At 43.4% G+C, this 19,895-nt stretch overlaps 1 protein-coding gene across 2 annotated transcripts in view; it reads left to right on the top strand.

The window, feature by feature from the left end:
- TRPC5 (transient receptor potential cation channel subfamily C member 5) overlaps positions 1-19,895 on the top strand; it is a 103,744-nt gene that overhangs the window by 17,632 nt on the left and 66,217 nt on the right. For both annotated transcript variants that reach the window (XR_012765509.1, XM_075435625.1), the window contains exon 2: positions 13,460-13,858. Coding sequence is in view for 1 of the 2 variants with exons in the window: in XM_075435625.1 (XP_075291740.1) it covers positions 13,481-13,858 (378 nt within the window). In the remaining variant the exon portion in view is untranslated. The remainder of the gene's footprint in view (positions 1-13,459; positions 13,859-19,895) is intronic.

Below are 19,895 nucleotides of genomic sequence, written 5' to 3'. Positions count from 1 at the left end.
TAAGGATATCCAGATATTTAAACCTAGAGAATTTGGGACACTTTCTGTCTGGTTTCTGAATCAATGAAGTTCACTCAGTGACTCACACTCTTTACTTCACACCCTAGAGGCTAGAAACTTTTTTTTTTATCCCCAGAAGAACACATTCTCCTGTAATTATTGAACTCGCAAAGCTCAGGGCTGAAAATAAACCCCAGCAAATGTGGCTAGACACCCAAGGAAGTGACAAGCATGGCGTGACTGTAATCTAGTGTAGTCTAGTCGTGCAGACTGTGAGCAGTTACGGAGAGCACACAACCCTGGGGAAAACTGCTCTCCTGGGGAGAAACAACTCCTTGATATGCTGCTGAGAGTGATGCTGCTTACATGGCCTTCTTGAGGCCTGCTCAGCCCTGAGAGCTGCGATTTATCCTCAATCTCAGTCTTAGTGCCAAAATGGATCCTTTCGGAGTCACTTTGCAGATAGTGCATTGCTGCTCCATTGGCAGAGATCAGTATCTTGTCAGCCATCTGTACTGTAAGAAACAATGCTGTCTTGTTAGGGAGGTGGTGAGAACGATATCCTACATGTTGTATATCTGCGATTTCGCAGCTCTGCGTAGACATCCAGGAAAGACCTGCGCATAAAAAGCACAGCTAAAGGTGCATCAGGAATGCACATATCGGAAGAAACCCCAAGAAGCCAAGAACAAAGGCATTCTGCAGGTAGATGATGTTTGGGTAAATTAAGCAATTAGTCACCTTTCTTCTTTGCAGGTTCAGTGCTCACTATTCCTTTCATGTGCAGTAAATCACAATTTTGATGTACGTCTACCATGATCTGACCTACATTTTATGTAGAAGGCAGGAAAACACAAACCAATTCTGCAAAGCGATGTTCAGGGAAAGCAGGAGAGCAGCGCGTTAAAACTGTAGGTGCATGGGGAGGAAAGGCCACAGCTACTGCCTTGTAGGGACCACACATTGTCTCATGCCTCGTTCCTTTGCCAGAGGTATAACTTTCCTGCCTGGCAGAGGTATCTGAGAGATGCCCAAAGGACAGGAGGGGGACAGACGTCTGTGGCAACCCAGTAACTCCCAGCAGGTTCCAGACACCAGTTATGAGGGCTAGCTGGGAGAGCAGAAGCAAAGAGCCTTTGTAGAGCCTTGAAGGGAAGAGGAGATCAGTGTCAAGAGAGGAAAAGAAAACTAGCAGAGACAGCTGTGGTAATTACCACTTTAGGGGTGATTTTCATTAACCTGCAAGATCTTCCTCTCAGCAGAGATCAGACAGGAAAGGGGAAAGTGAAGCTGTGTCAGAAGAGACCGGAGTGGGGAGAAAGGGAGGGCAGGACATCCAGTCAATAGAACATGGCAGAGAAAAAGTAGTGCCCTGGATTGGTCTGTGAATCCAACAGTGAAGACAGACCCAGGGGCAAGGTATATGTTAACTGTTTTCTTTTTAAAGTTTGCAAAACATTAATATTTTAAATAGTTTATTCTTCATTAGCATAATTAAGAATACACAAGTCTAAACTCACTGAAAACAGAATTAACAAATTAGCAGGTGCAGGAATTTGGAAGCAAGAGGTTTGGGAAAACAGAGCTTGCAAATGTCGGCATTAAGTAGAGCAGTGAAATCGTGCCAAGCCTTATTTATGGATTTGTGCGTTTCCTTTGCATAGGCCCACTCCTGGAGCCAGAGGAATACAGCTCAATTTAAACATGAACCCCCTGCAGTTACACTGTAGCTGAGCCTAAAAACGGAGAGCATACAAAATAAATCTCTTTTGAAGAAAAACTGATGAGCCTCAACTCAGATGTCGCTTGAAAGCCTAGATATCTTGAATGAACACTTAACTGAGAAGGGAGGCAAACTGCAAAATTAAATCCAAAATAAAATGGGAGAAAAATTTAGTATCTTGAAGAAAGAAAATAATAATAAAAAAAAAGCAGTGACATTAAGCTGTACTGCAGACAAGAACTTGGGGAGGAAAACAAAAGCATCCTTTGCCCATGTGAGAAGATCCCCTTAGGAAGACCAGGGACTGATTTCCAAGATAAAGTCCTGCAGATTCTTCAGCATGTGACAGAGTAGCCCTGTGGAATATTTAAAATAAGGTGTCTCCCTAGTAAGGTGGGACGTTGCCATTTTTTATTATCCCTTCTTGTGCAACCTTCCATGGGCCAGAACTAGTGCCCCCACTCAGGGCATGGGCCCCAGGAGAGGGGAGTCACTGCCGTGAGACTGTAAAAAAGTGCCACAAGGCTTCCACTGCAGGATCATGGGGCAGGACTTACCTGCAAACTTTGAACCTGGGCCCAAGGAAGAAAGACTGCAGCATCGCCGTTACCCGCAGTGCCTGTCCCGCAGTGCCTGTCCGCAAGGTGAGGAGCAGGTGTGGGCAGAGACAAAGCTCCCGCTCGCTTCTCTATGTACAGAAGGCAACAGTAAGGCGGGGGAAGAGCATTTCACGTCCCTCCAAAGGGGCTCAGTGACTCAGCTCCCCTGGAGGCATTCTGACTCCAGATCGCTCTGGCGTTGTGCTTGTCTCAGTAGACACCAAAGGGTCGGTTACACGTATTAAGCTGTACATGTATATGTATGTGTATTTCTGGGCAACTCTGGCCAACTATCACTTGCTGTCATGAGAGGATGAAGCAAGTCACTTCACTTCTGTTTGCTGACCATTTTCTGTCTTCCCAACAAGAGGATGAATGCTGTCTGTCCTTTAAAAAGTACTTTCAGATCTGTGGCTGAAAAGCCACAAAAGACATGGGTGTTGTTGGTAGCCAAAGGGCACAATGTAAGTATGCAAAGATTAAGAAATAACACGGTTACTCCTACAAATCTCTGACCCAAATCTCTGACTTTAGAAAAATGATCTGGTAGTTGAATAGGCAAGTTTTTTACTGGAGATATTATTCAGGAACCTTATTAGGGCATTAATAGAAGCAAATGTCTGTCCTATGCATTTCTTTCCTTACAAGCAGTCTAACAGTGTTACTCCTCTTCCATGCTGCTTTATGTCTATGCAGCATTTTTTTGTGTGTCTTTTAGATTCGCATGCCTAATTCTCTTGAGAACAACATTTTTCCCTTTTAAATGAATGTGACTTTATCTCCTGCAGCCTTTCTGTGGGTCTTCAAAAACTGTCCAGTTTGCAGTTCTAGGCTCTTTGCTAAGAGATCTTAATGAACTAGGATTTGGCTTTGCTTCTTTATTTTATCTGCAGACTATTCTGTTTGCTATCATTGTCAGGGGAAGCTCCCTCCCACTTTCTTTCCATGAAGATTTCTCTCTTCTTTTTTCGCTATGGCATTTTCACCTCCCCACAAACTACCCTGCTTCACTGCACAGCCAAGGCAGTCGTTTTGTCGAGAGACCGTCTCAACGGAAGTGGCAGTGAGGGATGCTAGGACCAGGCCTGCCTTGTGCGAAAACACGACTGAGATAAACTGCGATTGCACTGCCTTGGCAGTCTGTAATGCTTAGTCTCCATCACTTTAAAACGGTACGTTCAGCAAGACATTTAGCTTGTCGAAACGTTTCTCCTGCTCAGCCCTGCAACCATCCAGGTGGCTCAGACTACTACAGGGTTTGCTGGCGAGGTGTGCCTGAACCAGCCAGGGTCCAACGTGGATGCAGCCACAGGAGAGGGGACTGTGCCCTGCGTCAGCTGGTGCTGGCGAAGGAGAGGTAGTCCCCCCATGCCAAGCTGTGCCGCATTCACATCAGTCACCTGCTCTAAGTACTTCAAATATTTAGATTTTTCAGATTTTTCTTCCTCTGTCTGGAAGCCCCTAAGAAATCTTTTGTTCTCCTGTGAAGGTTTTGGAAAAGAGAGATGTCTGAAAGCTTGTTCCCTTTCCACAGAGCACAGGCGCACAAGCATCACTGCCAGGCTCTGGCACCCTCATGGGAGCAGGACAGCCGCTCCTTGCCCATCGGGAGCTCTCTTTTTGGTCCCGTTTGGCTTCTAATCCCTCCATATTTACTATAGTTCGGAAATTAACTCAGGAAAGCAGTATTCATGGGTCTTGCACTTTTTCATCACCAAAAAGTGCTGCGGGTGAACATAGCGCAGCCTATCTTTGCAGTTGGGGAAACATTTATGTGAGAGTTGAGCACATGATTCCTCTTCCTTCCAAGAACCTCCAGTCTGGTTTGAATGACAAAATTAGGAACAAAACTAAAATGGAGCCAGAGCTGGAGTCACTACTGCACAGTAACCCCGGAGACTGTCAGCGTAGGGGGCTGCAGGTGATCACTGCTGCGTACGCTGGGTCTTGACTGTATTTTTACACAGGTGCCAGTGAGAACAGTTCCAGCAGAGCTTGTTCAGAACTGGTAACTGATAACCACGAATAAACCCACCCTTTACTGAGATGAGAAACAGAGCCTAAACAACTGTCACTTTTATTTGTTTATAGCTTGCTGCAATTGCCCTTTTCTCATCCCAACAGCTGTGCCATAATCTTGTATTTTCCTTTTCCAACTGGGTGGTTTACTTGCACTTTCAGCCAGGCTGAGGCAGGTCTAGCAGCCCATACTGCCATCAGCTCACCTAGAGCCGATGTTCACAGAATATCTTGTTGATTGAAGAAGTGATTACAGTGTTCGTTGAGTGAGAGTGGGAACAGGGAAGAAAAATCTCTTCTTCAATAGCTACAGCAGCCAGAGATTACAAGCAGCAGGCGCAGAAACCGTGGACGTAGAGCAGCGATGATAACGATGCCATGCCACGTTAGTGCTGCATTAGCAGATAAGACAATGGGGCAGCTTGCTTGACAGTATTTCTCAGTTCAGTTGACATCTCTTTTCTGTTATTAGATGGTGGAAAATGAATAGATAGCCTGTCTCAAAAGAGTAGGGGACAGAGCAATGATGTCAGACAGACAAAATAAGCTTGCTGTTCTGTCTGCATTTGCAAAGATACATATATGAATATATTCCTGGGCTTTTTTTTCACTTTTGTTTAAGCATCTCGAAATGATACATTTTTGTTTATTCACACCTGTGTGATGGCTGTGTGGAAAGAAGTGGGAGAATTACAAACTGTGAATGCTTCATTGTAATGGTAGCTAGAAGCATGTGCTGCAGCCATTCCATTCAGCAGGAAGTCGTTTTAGTCATTTTAATAGCCCAAACTGGTTTTTGTTGAAGTAATACTGAAATATTCTAGGGACGGGTCAATACTCCCCCCTCACTCTGCCTCCCAAATAGGAGCTTTGCAGATGGCTCTGTACCAGAGGTTTTTTCTGTCGTCCTTTGCATTAAGACATGCTGGAAGTTGTGTGTTGCTTTCAGGACAGATGGAAGCAGATCTGGGCAACCTAGACCCTGCAAAGGCCACACTGACAGAGCTGTAGATAGGCAGGGATGTTGCTTGTCCTGAACCCAGGGGTGACTGTTGGCCCGTGTTCTGCACGCCTGCCTAGGCTGTGTGCGAATCACAGTGGTAAGGAGTAGGTGTCCTGTTTGTTATTGTCCAGAGACCAGGGACAGCACTCTGAAGTCAAACATACTAGCAGCTTCCCTGGAATGCAAGCACTGTACATGTGTGCATGAGACAAATTTACTGTTTGATAAATTCAGGCAAGCTTGGTGTTAGCTTTTGCTGTTTGTTGTTTGAATTCACTTTTCATAGCATAAGGCTGAGCAGCCTCGTACCAACTTACTCACAGGCTGTAGCGGATTCTGGCTTAAGCCCATGTATCTATGGCTTGTCCAGATTAATATGTAATGCTGCAACTTCTGTGCAACTAGACTGAAACTAATGAAGCTAATGAAGGTTATAACACACACTAGTGGTTTCTGAATACTGTTTGCTTGGTTGCTTTCACCCTTAAATAACACTAGTAGATCCTGTTCAGGCAAAAGGCCCTAAGAGTCGTGTGCAATGGAGGAACAGGTAACAGAAATATGCTGAGCTGAGCCGGGTGAGTACAAATCTTCTTCCTCGATGGCAAAGCAGAGTCTTCCAGAGAAACGTTTGCCCATGCACTGTTAAAACTCGGGGCATTACTTGTTTGGATGAATTAAGCAGCCTGCTCACAAAATGTAGTGACTTTGTATCTACTGAAATGTTGTTACACCATGTATTCTAAAATACTGCTAAAATACACTAAAATACGCATTTAACAAGTTTCCCACTGAGGAAAAACTAGCTTATTTAAGTCACAGATGTACAAAACTTAAATGTCTGAATGACGCCTTTTTGAAATGCAGTTCTGCTGAAGAGAACACCAGTGGGGCAAAAGGGAGAAGAATAACTTTTCCAGGTTGCTTCAGGTGATCATTGCTAGTAGTGAATCAGTGGTAGCCCACCTGTGCAACTCCACAGAAAAAAGCCTTTTGAGAACATCCTGGTCTTGTGAAGCAATGGTCTGCTCCTGTCCCCCCCAGCGTTATGAAGGACTTAAGTGCTGAAGCAGTAGGTTCAATAGAGAAACCTAGCAAGAACAGAACAAAATTCATAGCTAGCTGGCAGAGGAAGGCAAGGAGTATCAAATGCTTCATCTTTTTAAATGGTTAGGCTTATGATGCGAGTTCTTTTCTGTGGTCAGGTCAATCCAGATGTGAAGAAGGGCTTGTGGGCTGGTGAACTTGTCAGTTTTGTTGCCAACTACAGCAGTTAGATGCAACAAACGCGTAAGTCTTTTCCTGCAAATTTTCCTTACTTATGTCTGCAGACAAGTATAGCTATAATGGAACTTTCCATCTCTCCAAAATTATATCTTCTTTTTCCATCCTGAATACCAGCCTCGACTACCAGCTGGCTGACTTTGATTCTGCAGAGATATGGTGAGGTGAAGCCTTGCATCTACAAAATGCCCTGTAAAACCCGTGGGATATTTCAGGCTTGTAGAGCTCAGCCTGCCACCCAGGCCAGTTTCATTGCGTTCTTCTCTCTAGGTGGCTCTGCTCTTGTCATCACTAGAGCATGGGAGACTCCTTCAGCTCTTCACCGAGACAACATGATTCACATCTGTTACATGCTGGCTTTTAGGCTTTCACCGTGGGTTTAAGCATATGTGGTGGAGTGTCATGATTTATTATTTTCCTTTGAAGTGTGTATGTAGCTGTGCTCCTCTGCTTGAGAAGACAAGGTCAAACCAAGTGCTTTGCACATGGAATGGAAAGTGGTAGATTTTGCAATGCTCCTTACTGCCAGAGCAGGTATGAGCTGCAGAGTCACACTGGCTCTCAGTAAGGCTGTATCCAGCAGAGAGAGCTTATTCATCTAGTAGAGAATTCTGCTGTGCCAAGATTTCCATCCTCCACCATTTGGCGGCCTAGTAGATGTCCTGGACTGACATGACTGAGCACCCTAAAGCCGGAAGACTGAGAACAGAGTTTGATTCCGAAATTTTAGTTAGCACCGCTGATTGCTCAGAGAGGAACAGGTGCTTTCTTAAGCCCAACAGTATCTCCAGGCATACTAGATATGCGATATCTTTTGTAATGATATTTTTATATATACATATATATATACCCATATGCAGTTGGTCATGACTCATCAATTGATTATGCAGCGGAAGCGAATTTTACTGAAGAGTTGGCCTTTCCAAATCAAACAGATATATCTTTGATAATTGTCACCCTCCCCAGGAAGTTAGGAATTGCAGCTGGGACTTGAGTCAAATTACGACATTTTGAGTTACTGGCAAAGAATTTTCTTTTGGCTTCTGTAAACTTATAATCTGAAGTTTGAGGTTGTCTTCTTCTACAAGCACTTCTTAGATTAGAAGGTTACAAGCAGTATGCCAGTGAATGTATATATTCTTAATTATGCGTGAAGTGAAAAACATTATAAGAAGATTTTTTTCTCTGCATCTTCTAAGGACATCCTCCAATGTGAATCATGAACGACTGCAGCCTTGCATTTTTATCACATACTCTATTAGTGTTCTCCCTTTCACTCATCTTGGGCAGTGAAACTAGATTACTCATCTTCAATTTTATTAGCTGTCGGTTTCTCATTTTTGTGTTGTATGGCAACCCTGCAAGTTTTGGAAAGCACTTGTTCCAGGGGAATGATATATCTCATAGAACATGTGAGCTGAATATAAACTCCCTAAGATCACGGGGCCTTTGCTAAATGGAATTTACACAGCCTTGTACACCAGAAAGTCATGGTGTTTTTATGATTTTAAAATACTTCTCAGGGTGTACATTTATTCAGTAGTGGTGCTTTTTGTGTTTAAAAGCGTCAGGAAAAATTTCTGCTTCTGACCAAGAAGGTGATGAGTGTAATGCAGAGACATCAGGAGAAGCAGTGAGACTTAGGGTTGCAATCTGGTTGCCACTGAACTCCATGGAAAAAGCAATTTTCTGGAATAAAAAGGTACCTTTGCAGAAGAAAAGGAATTGTAGAATGTTACAAAGTCAGTTTTATTTCCTCAAACTGTGGGAGGTATAAGCTCAGTCAGGCATTGTTAGTAAATAAGATCTAGAGCACTTAAAAGAAGGATCCAATCACAGATTCAGTTGGTCCATTAACTACATGTAATATTATTTACCTAAGTGGGCCTTCTGGACTATTTCATAACTCAGATTTATAACCTCTTAAAAAAAGATCAATATTACTGAGCGCACAGCCTCTGAGCCTGATGAAAGAGTGGGGCCATTTTAGCAGTTATGCTCCGTGATTTCCAGACCTGAAGTCCAGATCAGAAATGCAAAATGAGGAAAATGCTCTCCCTCAAATACTAAAAAGAAAGAATAGCCTTGGAGAGAAGGATGGAGGGAAGCAGTGAAGCAAGATGTATTGGCAGAGGTCGGTTCTTTTATTGGGCTGATACAGCTGGAAAATAGAGGCAGGCTTCCCAGCACATGAACCCTTCCGCAGATCCGAGAGAGAAGATGCAGTGACATTTAAAGCCACACACACAGTTTTGCCAACATGTGTCAGAGCGCATCTCCAGTAGGAGGGAACAACCAACCGCTCAATTTGCAACTTGGCAGATGGGGTGTTTTGTTGTCTGCTCTAATGTGTGATGTGAGTTGGCTGCTCGCGCTGAGTCCCGTCAAGTGGGAAAGGTGGCTCTTGTCTATGGAGCTTGTGTTCAAGTCCAGTATTTGATTTGTTCCTCGGGTAGTCAGATGCTCACATCAGCTGGGAGCGATGAGCTCTGCTATCTAAATTCAGTACCCCTATAAGTCTCTGCTGCTTCCCTTACACAGGGAGCTCAGCAATCGGGAGCAATAGTGCTTTTCCACCTCGTAATCAACATCGTGAAAAGTCAAATGATGATAAAAGCAAATAAAAGCCACGAAGGTCATATTTTATAATGGGCTTAGTGACTACATGGAGGTAACCAGCACTGGCGCCCGCTCTTTCACTTAGACTCATCCCATGTCATACGGGTCATTCTGATTCCCGTGAGACAGTGGCGGCACGTGGGAGTGTGTTGTGCGTGTACAGTGGGAAATGAGGGATGGTTCAACTGCTAACGGATCCTACAAAAATTTGTAGTGAGATCTCATGAAATTTTCTGTGGCAAAAGGCAGTGCTGCTGAGTGACCTTTGCCTGTCTATCTTCGTGAACCACGTCTCTAAGTAATGGCTGCTCTTGAGTGCTGCTGCCCTGCTCTTCTTTCTCCTTTCCCTCTCCACTGCTTCTTACACATCGCTCAGGCTGCCCGCCTTGCCTTTCCCCGTGCTACCACACATCGCTCTAAAATTTGGGCGATTTTCATGATGATCTCTCTCCAGCATGAAACATTAGAAAGGAAAGCTAATTTTCGGTCTTTCTGTTGTCTCTTCCCGCTTGGTACTGAAGTGATCTCTGGGTCACCTGGACGTGATACCGCAGTGTGATGAGTTGAGTTTTTGGTCTAAAGTCGTGAGCCAGGGTGGGAGACACACGAGGGTGCTGAGGACAGTGCAGTGTCTGCAGAGAGTGCTGACTGTAGATTTCGTATAGACAGTGACATGTATAAAGCCACTTCTTAGTTTTCGGCAAAAGCCGTTGTTTTCAACCCTTGACTGAAGTTATGCCATTCCCTTGTGACTGTAACATGTCCATCCCAAGAGTCCAGGCTAAAAGCAGGCAGCAGGAGATCCCAGCAAACACACCCGTAGCAGCTGTGACGCCATTTCACTCTTCGGAGTGCAAAAAGTGGCTCTGTTGATGCAGGGGATAGATACGTCTGAACGGAGTGTTGGAGGATGCAGAGAAATTTTTGCAGGGATAGAAAAACCATTTTGTGCTATTAGACAAAGTGATGTGGCTGGAAACCTTCCTTCCCCAAACCAGACAAGCAGTTTCTGCCAGGTGTGGCTGCTTTCCAGGGGCTAAAGCTCTCATTTCTGTGCCAGGCAACACAGAACTGGTGTCAGGCTGAAATGGCTTGAAGATTTGGACTGATAGTTCAGGGAGAAGGCTGACCCAGCTGGAGAGAGGTGATAGAGTCCAAACTGTGTGGTAAGTCCTCTTCCCCTTATCTTGTGTGGTTTGTTAGATGGTTCTCGTAGTTTTCCTACACCTGTTTGTGCTGCAGGTATCACCGTTGCATTAGTCCGTCACTGGATATTGTCTGATGCATCTGCAGTTGGGCATAGACTGGAAAAAATTTTCTTTGCCTCAAACATTAACTCACGTAGCAGAAAATGCCTCTCTGTGAAGAGAATTAGTATGGAAAATGTGCATTTTCAGGGTCTGTGCACAGATTCTAAAATTTTAATGTGACTGTTTCTGTTTTCCTTGCCTTTCAAGTACTTCATTGTTTCTTCTCTCTAGGCCCCTATGAATTGCCTGCCCCTTTTCTTACCTGGATTTCATCAGTATTTTTGTTGGTTTTTAACTGTTAAGCAGGAGAGAGTACCACTCAGACAAACAACTGGTCTATGGTCTACCAGTGTTCTTTGTTTCTTTCACCAAGAGATGCTCCCTCCAGGAGCTTGGTGTTAGTGGGAAGCGACAGCTAGAGAGCCGTGATCCTTGGGCTCATTCCTTCCATTCACGTTTGACTGATGCTCCGTTGGCCGGTTTTGGAAGAGAGAGACGTCAGGTTTGGAAGCTGTAATTGTGCTGGACCTCAGGCCGAGGGGCAGCTCAACAGCTAAAGGTTGTGCTGAAATCTTCTATGTAATCCAGACAGACATATATTTGTTTTGATACTGCGTGCTAGCATTTCCAAACCCAGCTGGCAGTGTGTGTTTGTTAGGCTATGCAGATGACAGCATGAGAAGAATTCAGGGCAAATCATTCATTTTGTGAGTCTTTCCTGTTTGGTTTTATTGCAGCTTCTTAAGTGCTTTAGGTTTTAACAAAATGCTTTCTTGGACTGGGGTTGTACTGGGAGATGAGATCTCACTGAGAAGTTAAGTTATCTGAAGCTTCGTTTTCTTTCTACAAGATTGTTGGAAAGGAAGGGGATCCCATTCTGGCAATGATGTTTCATAAGGCGACATTTGTTATAACTCATTGCAAATGTTACTCACCATCTACAAAACATTCAATTAAACTGAAGAGCAGTGAAAAATATCCAGTTCCACTTTAGCAGTTGCACTTGTCACCAGAATCCCTCAGGTTTTTTTGAAGCCAACAGATTCCCCGCTGGAGACCTCCATACAGTGGCTGCTGTCCTCTGCCACCAGTCCCACCAGTTGGTGTTCTCTGCTTCTGTGAGCTAGATTGTCACACAAGGACAAAATTTCCCTTCCCATTTGGACTTCTCCTTCTTTCCCAAAGATCTCTTTGGTCCTTGTTATCAGACCTGTTCTGCATCCGTTTGTGACTTGTCAGTATCTCAGTGGTAACTAGCTGACCCCGCAGGGCTAACATTTTCAAAAACAAAATTTGAAAAATGACCTGTGATCCTTAGTCCTTTTGAAAAGCAGAGTAGTTGGTTATACTTGTAGTTTATTGAGACTTCAAGCTCTTAAGTCACTCGAGATTGTTCCTTAGTTCTAGAAGCTTTAGTGGCAGAATGTTTCCCTAGAAAATAAGCCAATATATTTGCAATGGTGTCTATTCAGATCATAGGTCCATTTGCCCCTAACAACTTTGTGTGTGTCTTCAGGTTGAAGCACGTGTGCAGAGAGCCGTAACTCTGGCAATGTAACAAACAAAAACTTCTCTTACTTGTAGGAAACCAGGATACTGAAAGAACACGGTTTTTGAGATGCCAAACTCGTCGTTACAGATCTCTAACTCCCCAGGAAATTCGCAGATGTAACTTTGCTGTATGCTACAACCACCCACTATTTTGCAGTGTCAGCTGGGCTGGAGCTCAGATCCACCCACTCCCACCGCACCGGGCCCATTATACTGGCGTTGAAGGCAAAATGCAAATTGGCTCTGCTGAACATGGTTGTCTTATGCCATGCAATGGGGTAGTAAAAACAGAACCCATGGCATCTCATTCCCGGTTCGGCACCTGAACCACAAGATTCTTTTCCTCGTTATCTCTTTGTCAAAACCTCCTCTTTCCACTGGATAGGGTGCTAAAATGCAACAAAACTCTGGCTAATTTGCTGCAGGAAACCATTAAGCTTTGGGCAAGGAGATGGAAGAAGTCATCCAATTAGTTACAGCTGCTGGTGTCCCCTGGTCCTGGTTTGGTGTGCTTTATCGATGCCGAACAGAGGTAGATAAGCATTGCTCCTTTTTTCTTTACGTGTGAATATCTGTCCAGGCCATGTTTCCTACGACTTCAGACACCTGCTAGGCTCTTTGAGCCTTGGGAAGGAACAGTATTTCATTTAGTTTGCTGCACTTGTTCCAGGGCAGGATTTATTTCTCCTTTTCCTAGACCACAAACAACATCACTGCCTCTGGAGAGCAAGGGTGGTGGCTTTCTACATCAGCCTGTCTTTAGGTCCTACTTATAAATGAGGAGAGTGAGAAAATATGTTTAAAAACATGCAAGCTTTAAAAATAAAACTGTGACCTAGTCAAAGAGTAAACATTAGGGAAAAATAAAAATCTATTTTAAGAGATGGAAGCAGAGATGCAGCAGCAAAAATAATGAAAATAAATCATATTACTGTAAGTAGGAGGGTGTAAATCAGCAGCTCCTATCACTGACAGTTCAGAGATGCTGAGGACCTGGCTCAGCAGTGAAAAAGGAGGGAAGTGAAAAAAACATTGAGCGGGAAATAAAGCAAAGATGAGAAATGCATCTCTTTGCACATGTGATAGATTATCCATAAACAACAAGATCATGCTTCTGACCAGATAAAAGAAATCAATGGCCTAGTGTTTAAACCAGATTTAAAAATATACTTGGTGTCTGTCATTCTGCGTACCTCTGCTGAGCTGTAGTGTAACCTTTATTTTTTCAGGTGGTCTTTCAATGTGAGGTTGCTCAGGGGGTGTTACAGGCACTGTGTTGAGAGTAAAACAGCTTAAAAAGGGATCGGAAGCTCTTACCGCGATGGACCTTTGGGAATTTGTCGCCTGTGAGGAACAGGTAGGGGTTCCTCGTCTGTTTTGTCACTTATGCATGCTTCCTCTTCCCCCGCAGGTTGCCCGGTCACTATGAACAATGGCCCAGCTATACTACAAAAAGGTAAACTATTCACCGTACAGAGATCGGATCCCATTACAGATTGTGCGAGCGGAGGCAGAGCTCTCGGCGGAAGAGAAGGCCTACCTCAGCGCTGTGGAGAAGGGGGACTATGCCAGCGTGAAACATGCCTTACAAGAGGCAGAGATCTACTACAACATCAACATTAACTGTATGGATCCTCTTGGTCGCAGTGCCCTTTTAATAGCCATAGAGAATGAAAATCTGGAGATCATGGAGTTGCTTTTGAGCCACAGTGTCTATGTGGGAGATGCTCTGCTGTATGCAATACGGAAAGAGGTTGTGGGAGCTGTGGAGCTGCTGCTGAATTACAGGAAGCCAAGTGGTGAAAAACAGGTTAGTTGAGTGTTCCAGTTCAGTTTTAAGTTACTATCCTGCATTAAGAAAGTGGTAGTACACAGAGAAGTGCTGTGCAGGAGTCATGAAACAAAGTCCTTAATGTAGGTCCAATGCTTTAAATGCCCAGAGTAGATGTGGGCAGTTCTGTTTGGATGCTAACTTTACAGTCTGCCTGACTTAAGTACTCAGCATTTTCGATTTCACTCAGTGTTCTTTTCAGTCTTACAGTGTTTGTGGACATACTGATTTATAGGTTGATTTATAGACGTGTGCTTTGTAAAGGAATTTGGGGCTGTCCAAAATTATATTACAATCTATAAATATGAACTATTGCCATGCTGTTGTACTGATATTAAGTGGAATTGCTTTTCATAAGCCTGAAAACACACGAGCTTATAAATAACTGTCAGCAAGCAAGAAGTCTGCTAGGTTTCAGTACTTAGCCAGAGTACAGACTTATCATCTTGGTCTCCATCTCCAGAGAGCTCTAGCTCAGAAACGCTGAGGTAGTACAGGACGTTACAGCATGAGCTAAGCTGCTATATATCTGAGCAAAGAACAACTGTGACTTGTAGGAAGGATCCTTAGCTACAGAGCCATCAGTAAGTTATGCAAGGATCTTTGTGAAAAACCACAGTCTGCATCCTGTCACTTCAAGTGTCACATACCACACTGTCCCTAACATTTCTTTTTTTTTTTTTTTTTTCTTTTTTTCTTTTTTGCTTCTTTTCATTTGCAAGTACTACTGCCAGTGACTAGAATAGTTTATGGACATTACTGACCACTGACAATTTTTGCATGTTCACTGCTTGGAAAGGAACATTCGAAACTTGGATAATCCTTATATATCAGGCCTTGTTTTGACATCTACTTGAACACATCCCTCCATGTGTGAAAGAAGGAAACGGTTAATACCAGTCAATCATAGAAGAAAACATTTTCAATGGATAGGCCCGTTAGGACGTAGTTTTTCAGCAGTATTTTTATGTAGCCAAAGCAAACAATAAGGAGCAACCCTGATGACATTCAGCAGTGCTCAGCTTAATTCTTAGAAGTGGCAGCGTTCTGCATGCTGTAGCAATGTGATTACAGTGTGTGGCTGAAACACGAAAGAGGTGAAGGATCTCTTCTATCAGACCTAATAATTGGAATGTTAGCACTAGGTCTTAGTCTGACAAAATGTAAGTTGCAAAATGCGGACCATACATGGAGAATGAGCCATTTTTTCCTCAGTCTTGTAGAAAGTATGACCATCCTATAGGCCAACAGGACGGAAAGTAGAATAAGAGAAAAATTTTTTTTGGTAGCATGAGGAACTGCCAGTGATAATTGCAGGTTGATGACAAGTTTCTCATGAAAGGTCATGGGAAGCAAGTGATGGGATTCATGTGGATTTCTGTGAGATCTCTTGAATACCAAAACTTGTGTCCACACAAATTCACAGCCTTGCTGGCTTAACTGGACAGAGGCAGAGGTCCATGAAATGAGGTTGATTTATTGCAGCTGAAATTCAGCTCCAACGTCTCTAGTTCAGTGATGCATTTCATAGGAGGTCTGTTTCATGTTTCTTTATCTCTGTGCCAGCGTGCAGCTATCCTTCTGTAGCTAGGTTTGTATCTGCTGCGAAGTTCACAACTTGAAGGAGAACATGTGTGTGGGAGCAGAGATGCAGTGCCAGTTTCAGCTTTATTTACAAGGTTTGCTACAAGACCAGATTTCATCAGTACATTTTAGACTAGTACTGGCTTGATGGAAGATCCTATGTACAAACTAAGATTAACTTCCCTGGCTGTGGTTCAGGCTTCTCTGTAGACTGCAGGAAGTGTTTGCTGGTAGAGGGCTGCAGGACTGGACTTCCATTTCAGCAGTTTCGCTGATTGCTCATGCAGCGATGGTAATTAACATTTATTTCATGTATAGTGATGTAACATTAAATGGAAAGAAGTGCTTAGTTAAGCAAAGTTGGGACAAAGTTGGTTAGCTTGTCAAATCACAAAGCTAATATAGGAGGGGTGTCTGAACACAAGTTCCTGATGCTGGTTCCACAGCAGTATCGATATACGTTCAGTAGTTATCTTTGCTGGACCCTTGCTCAGAAGTTCTTTTGGGAATCCCATACCTAATTGCTTTCACAAAAAGCTTCTGATAAATCAGATTAGCACAGCTTTGTCCTAATCAGCTACTTACATGTTCTAAAACATAGAAAACCTGGTTTTTTTGTTGAGTAGTAACAAAAATTCACACTTCATGGCACGGTTTCTGTCTGGCTGAAAAATTTGTAAGATAGTGTCACAGCACTTCTTATATATAAGGTTTAGTATAATCTATTCATTAAATGTACACAAGGTTCAGTTTGCCTGAACAAACCTGTGTGAAGGCAGCTCCTCCACTCACGTGTGGCAGCCTGTTTCCAGTTAGGGGCTGTTTGTCTTTGCTGCGCTCCGGGCAAAGGTGCAGAAGCAGCATCTCCTGATTGCTCTCTTACACCTTCAATACATTGCCTTCATTCATCAGAGTCTGGAGTCTGTGAAAACCTGTTAGTTCCCCCTTTCCTGCTGTCTGCCTCGGAGAGGTTATTATTACTCTGTACCAACGTCTTGTTTCTCTAACTGCCAGGCACAAAGAGCTGTTCCTATTTACGTCTGTTCATGTCAGCTCAGTTAATTGTTGTCTTTACATCTCAAAAGCAGCTGAGTAGCATCATTCAGCATGATACGTTTTATGGGCATGTATCTTTGCTCATTCCCACAGCCTTATCACTGTACCACAATCCTGACAGGCTGCATTATACCAGCCTCTTCTGGGGTTACAGTGACTGTATCTATAGTTAGCAAAAGAGACACCCAAAATGAGGTAGAAAACCATGGCCCCTTACACGCTTGACAGTGTGTAAAGCAGTTTCGCTCACCAGCCAGAGTCTTTAAAGGGTGATGTGTCCTGGGTGCTCCATACCTGTGTCTCTTGAGAGCTGCCTGAGGGGAAAAGCTCTCTGTATGATGACCTTTCCAAGGAGCAGAAGCAAAAAAACTTTCAAATATAGGAAGTGACCTTTATTGTGTTCCTTATGTAAGAGAAGCAGGGTCTTATTCACGATGTAAGGGACAGACGCTGGAGTTCTGTTATTAAGTGAACGCAGGCAGTCATTGTTCTGCAAACCTTTGCTACACTGCTGTTTAAGCGCCATTTACTGAAAATACCATGACAATGGAAGGGGTAAGTCATAGCCAGTAACTATAACAACACGCTTCTCCTGCACTGCAGCTGTGCGTGAGGGGTGTCTCAGGAGAGGAAGAAATGACTCTGTTTACATGTGGAGCATGTGAGAGCCAGGAGCATGAACCACCTCTCTCTAAAGGCTGCTACAAAGCACATGATAGATGAGTGTGCTGAGCAGCGATGTGTTCCAGTAGATGTATTTCCTTTTGGGTTTACCTCCAAGCGAGGTTCACGGGCTATTTTTAAGAACGTAACATTTTTCCTCATATCTGTTCTGCCTGGTCTTGTCAACTTACAGCCACGGTTCTGCTCACAGCTCGGTGAGTCTCCTGATAAAGCTGGGGAGAAGACTTCACCAGCTACAACCAGAATGTGGCTAATAAAGTTACAGCTGTTTCGAAAGATACTGGCACCTACGGGAGATTTTGGGTTCAGTGAGAGTCATCATGGAGCAAGCATCCTACTTTTGCTACCATGGGAAGACCATAGAGGTGTGCTAGTGTGCTTCACTCCCAGCAAAGAGTAAAGCCCAGGCTTTAAAGGACCCATTTCTCTCCTTCAGATCAGAGCTAACCTCTCCTCAAATATGCCACACCGTGCTCTGAGGTGTACTCTCTTTTTTTTTTTTATCGTCAGTGTGCAAGTGTGGTCCAGAGTGCGATGGAGGGTGCCTGTGTGCAGAGCATGTGGTGCTGCAGGCTGTGACAGCCCTGCCTGCCCACCGTGGTGTAGGCAGGAGCTCTGCGGACCTCAGGGGGACACGGTCCGGACCTGGCACAGCATGAAGAGCTGAATTCTCAGTGAAATAAAGGAAAATTCGATTATCTACTCAAAATAGATTAAGTAACAAAAGAGCTTTTCTGGTTCTGTGATTTTTACAAGTTCATTTGTTATTTCCAGATGTTTCGTAATTTACTCTGATTAATCCTCCAAGCTTCTTTTTTAAACCATAGTTCGCTTTGGCTGGTCACTTAAATCGTAGGATAGTTTGTTTTTTTCCCAAGTAGATGACAGACATTTGGAAACCAAGCAGCCTATTCATGAATATTAAGAGAACAGCAAAACAAACTAATATTCATGGAACCTGGAGGGTATGCAAGTATTGCTTTTCCTTCGGAGATTTGTAGTCAGAGATTTGTAGTCAGTGAATATGTATTCTCCAGGAAAAAAAAGTGAGCCTAATCTGGTGCTTTGATAGTTGTTGTTTACTTTTCAGGACAGTGAAGAGGCTGATACTGTACTGCGCAGTGGCGGAAGAGTAGTATACGTGTACTGCAGACTGCTTGGCATGGCAATCCATACTCAGGTCGTCTTCATGATGAGTGTCAAGTTAAATAAATAACAAACCACTGAAGAGTGAGGCTAAGTTAGAAATAGTAAAAATCAGCACACACAGCTGCAGTATAGACTTTGGACCAGCCATATTGAGTCAGGTGGCTCATCTCTTTTGGGATAGGAATGTTAAACTGCAAAGTTGTCTGTGCACAGGACAGGTCCAGTACATACAATGGCAAAACAACACTTTTTGTACTATTCTATAGGTACACATCAAAACCAGACATCTGGCTGGGGTCCTATGGGGTTGGAATTAACAGGGAACTTGAAATGAGTTCATTTTTTTTATTCAGTACTACCATAGGAGCAAGGGAATGTATATTTGAAGCCTGTTGAACAAATTATCTTTTCCAGTAAAATCTTCTGTCTCCAGCCTATTCAGTCTTTGAGTTTTGGTGGCTTTTTCCCTAAGGATCATATCAGAATTTTTTTTTTATTGAACAGACATCAGTGCAATGGGCTATGTTTTCAGGCAGGCTGGAGTCTGCACCTAAACTGCACCAGCAAAGAGGAGGAAATATATGTCTGAAAATTCACATTTTCATACATACCTGATTCACTTTCAATTTATCATTAGTAATAGTTGTATTTCACGATATGTTGAAGACTGCTGAAATCAGTACAAATTTTCTCTTTGACTCAGGATGAGGTCTTCAGGGGCGTTTTCTTAATAGCCTCTTGTGTGAATTCTGTGAAGTGGTCCCGGTTCTCCACTAAGCATGCATCACAGCTTGTAGGGTAGCGCTCTTAGTTTGTGCAGATCTCACACTGCTTTCTGCCTTGCTACAGGGGATGTGTTTGCAGTGCACCAGATGCAGTCCGTGCTGACTGCTGAGCCCTCCTTCCGTTCTTTAAGAAGCTGTGAATTCAGTCATCTGAATTACTACACATGCATGGTGTAGCCATAAGCACCTTTACGGGTAGCTGTTTTCTTCACAACAATCAGAGCTGACATCAAATGTTTACATAAGGATGATACTAGCATCTCTCTGGTATCTGCCAAAATTAGTAATTTGCTCGTGGCAGATGGCTCCAAATTAATCTGGTTCACAGATGGGACTACAAATGCAATTTCTGAATAATGAGAATAAAAAGAAAAGGGATCTCAGTATTTATGACTGTGACTCAGTTTGTTTCGACGGTCCAAAGGCCTTCTGAATCAATGAGATCTCAACAGATACCTATCCATATGTCTTCCAAAAGAACGAGCTTTACAGAAATAAACCCTGGAAGAAGATGGGTGTGAAGAGGCAAACTATAGAGAATAAAAGGCAAGTTTTCAGTCTTAGTTGCTAATCCTCAGTTACTTGCTGGTAAAAGGTTGCTGCACTTGATAGCGTTAGCAAACTTAAATTTTCACGTCAAAAATACTCTTTCAGATGAGCTGACGAGTGAAAATCTGCCTTCATCTTTCTACAAATATCATAGATCAACAGCCTAGAGACAATTTTTTGTGAACCAGAAACTATATGTTGCATCAAAC

The sequence above is a fragment of the Opisthocomus hoazin genome, chromosome 14 (genome assembly GCF_030867145.1).
Source record: "Opisthocomus hoazin isolate bOpiHoa1 chromosome 14, bOpiHoa1.hap1, whole genome shotgun sequence".
In the NCBI taxonomy this organism is placed as follows: Eukaryota; Metazoa; Chordata; class Aves; order Opisthocomiformes; family Opisthocomidae; genus Opisthocomus; species Opisthocomus hoazin.
This window is presented reverse-complemented; position numbering and strand designations above follow the sequence as displayed.